This window comes from Microcebus murinus, chromosome 8, assembly GCF_040939455.1.
Source record: "Microcebus murinus isolate Inina chromosome 8, M.murinus_Inina_mat1.0, whole genome shotgun sequence".
In the NCBI taxonomy this organism is placed as follows: domain Eukaryota; kingdom Metazoa; phylum Chordata; class Mammalia; order Primates; family Cheirogaleidae; genus Microcebus; species Microcebus murinus.
In genome coordinates, this window is record NC_134111.1 from 74,254,223 (window position 1) to 74,257,444 (window position 3,222).

The following is a 3,222-nucleotide window of genomic DNA, read 5'->3' on the forward strand; positions in this document are numbered from 1 at the left end:
CAATCATTCTTGCCACTATGTGGAGCAGTGACTTCCTATCTCATGGAATCACCTACAAAGCCCTATGATCTGGCCCCTGGATGCCTTTAACCACGATGGTACAGCGCTCACCGGCCGCGAAACCTTGCCCACAGCCGGCACGCATAGTCCGCACAATAGTTTGTGCTGTGCATTGACAACGAATCCGTTTTGCTCTTGTGTGATGAGGAAAGCTTTAAAGCACTGAAAGCTTGTTTTACTTTACAGGCAGCTATACTTGTAATGTAAATCAGCATAGATAACATATACATATATGTTTTCATTACGTTATTTTTAATTTCACAATTTTATTTATTTATTTATTTTTGAGACAGAGTCTCGCTTTGTTGCCCAGGCTAGAGTGAGTGCCGTGGCGTCAGCCTAGCTCACAGCAACCTCAAACTCCTGGGCTCAAGCCATCCTGATGCCTCAGCCTCCCGAGTAGCTGGGACTACAGGCATGCGCCACCATGCCCGGCTAATTTTTTCTATATATATTAGTTGGCCAATCAATTTATTTCTATTTTTAGTAGAGACGGGGTCTCGCTCTTGCTCAGGCTGGTTTCGAGCAATCCGCCCGCCTCGGCCTCCCAGAGTGCTAGGATTACAGGCATGAGCCACCGCACCTGGCCCACAATTTTATTTTGATAAATGAAAAATTAGAAAAGTCATATCACAGCTGTCTGCTAAAGACACCCGGCTGTGCGCCTTCATATCATGGCTGTCGGCTACAGTCATTGTGCACATTCATCTGTGGCTATCGACTATAATTGACGCTGGTACCGAAGTGGTTAACATTTCCCAACACTTTTCAACACCCACTTGGCTTCAGCCACACTTGTCTCCTTACTGTTCCTTGAACATACTAAGTATGCATCTGCCTCAGAGGCTTCACAGTTACTGTTCTCTCTGCATAATCTTTTGGATTATCTACATGGATCACTCATTTAACAACCCTGCTCAAAATAAAAGGTCATTATCCATTCATTCAACAAGCATTTACTGAGATTTCTATCTACCAGGTCAATTATAGGCTCTTGGGATACACAGTAAACAAAGTGACATGTTGTGATCGTTTCTGGTCAGGGAACACACACAAAAAGAGTATAAAATTAAAAACTTAAAACAAAACAAAAAGAGCAAAGTGACATTTCTTGTTGTCTTGGAGTTCACCTTTTAAAGGTGTAAAAAATAAATTTAAAAAGGAAAATATGTTAAAATAGTAAAAACTCCCATGAAGAAAAAGAACAAAAGGGATATAGATGAAGTTGACAAGGGAAGTTGTTGCGATTTAGAGATATGGTCCCACTATATTGCCAAGGCTGGTCTTGAATTCCTGGCCCGAAGCCATCCTCCTGCCTCAGCCTCCCAAAGTGCTGGATTACAGGCACCAGCCACACCTGGCTATACTTGGTGGGCTTGAGAATGGAGGCCAGTGAGGCCACACACTGCATCTGAGGGAAAAGTAGCTGGTCATGTGATGAGAAAAGTGGAGTGGCACAGCAGAAATTGTAAAGCCCTGTAAAGGCAACTGTAGGGACTTTGGTAAAACTGACATGGAAGCCATTGGATTTTAAGAGTGATGTGATTATTTTAACAAACTCACCCTGGCTGCTGTGTTAATAGATTGGGGGTAGATTGCACTGATAACCCAAGTTTTCCACCCCTTTTGCCATGCAACCTTGCAGTACCCTACCATACTGATTCTGGGACCTGTCATGTGACTTTGACAAATGGGATGTTAGCACAACTTTGCTCTGGACACCATTCCTGAGGAATGACAAGCCTCAAAGCCTGAACTGCCTTACTTATAAATCTAAGAAAATAATATAGGCCTTTAGGTCATCCAATCTAATACATTTACTTTCAAACATGCAACCAATGCAGTTTTTGTTGAGACAGGGTCTTGCTCTGTTGTACCAGCTACATTGCAGTGGCATCACTGTAGCTCATTGTAACCTCAAAACTCCTGAGCTCGCTCAGTCACCCTCACCCTGCAGCCTGCCACCTGCCCTCTACTGCCTGCCTCCTCGGCCAGCCATGCTGGAGCATCTGAGCTCGCTGCCCACGCAGATGGACTACAAGGGCCAGAAGCTAGCTAAACAGATGTTTCAGGGAATTATTCTTTTTTCTGCAATAATTAGATTTATCTACGGGTACGTGGCTGAACAGTTCAGGTGGACTGTCTATATAGTTATGGCCGGATTTGCATTTTTGTGTTTGCTGACACTTCCTCCCTGGCCCATCTATCAGTGACATCCTCTCAAGTGATTACCTGTTCAAGACTCAGGCACAGAAGATAAGAAGCCAGGGGAGAGAAAAATTAAGAGGCATGCTAAAAATAATTAATTGGAGTTTTCATGATCAGAACCTGCTTTTGTTTCCTGTGAGATGAACTAAATTACTTCATGCCCAAAATACGAGCTAAGCCACCTATGCTCTTATGGCACAACTGTGTACAGATTTAGTTCTCTTTGTATTTCATTTCTATGCAAGGTGGGTTTTGACTTATAGTTTAGACCCTCTCTTCATAATCTCCCTCTGAAATGGGGAACAGAAAACACAAGTATGTTGTTTCTTTCACATATACATAAATAACAAAGAACAAATGCCTCATAAAAGATAGTACAATCTGTCAAAGTTTTATGAGTCATTAAACCATTTTAATATTTCCAATTTAAAAAAAACAAAAACTCCTGAGCTCAAGCAATCCCCCTGTCTCAGCCTCCTGTGTAGCTGGAAATACAGATGGGCATGACTATGCCCAGCTAAATTTTTTTCCTATTTTTTTGTAGAGTCTTGCTATTTTGCCTAGGCTGGTCTTGAACTCCTGGCCTCAAGCAATTCTCCAGCCTCATTCTCCCAAAGTGCTGGGATTACAGGCTCAAGCCACCACAACCAGCCCCAATGTACTTCTTTTCCTTTTATTTATTCCTTTTTCATTTCAGCAGACGAAGAAGATGATTGAGTTCAACTCAATGTACTTTTTTTTTTTTTTTTTTTTTTTTTTGAGACAGAGTCTCGCTTTCTTGCCTAGGCTAGAGTGAGTGCCGTGGCGTCAGCCTAGCTCACAGCAACCTCAAACTCCTGGGCTCAAGCAATCCTCCTGCCTCAGCCTCCCGAGTAGCTGGGACTACAGGCACGAGCCACCATGCCCGGCTGATTTTTTTTATATTATATATATTAGTTGGCCAATTAAATTCTT

General features: G+C 42.6%; 1 protein-coding gene across 1 annotated transcript; it reads left to right on the forward strand.

Moving 5' to 3' along the window:
- Window positions 1–645: 645 nt before the first annotated feature.
- Window positions 646–2,976, forward strand: LOC105856976 (signal peptidase complex subunit 1-like). The gene is given in 1 exon segment (XM_076005789.1): window positions 646–2,976. A coding segment is annotated over 1 exon segment (477 nt). The 5' UTR covers window positions 646–1,889; the 3' UTR covers window positions 2,367–2,976.
- The last annotated feature ends 246 nt before the right edge of the window (window positions 2,977–3,222 follow it).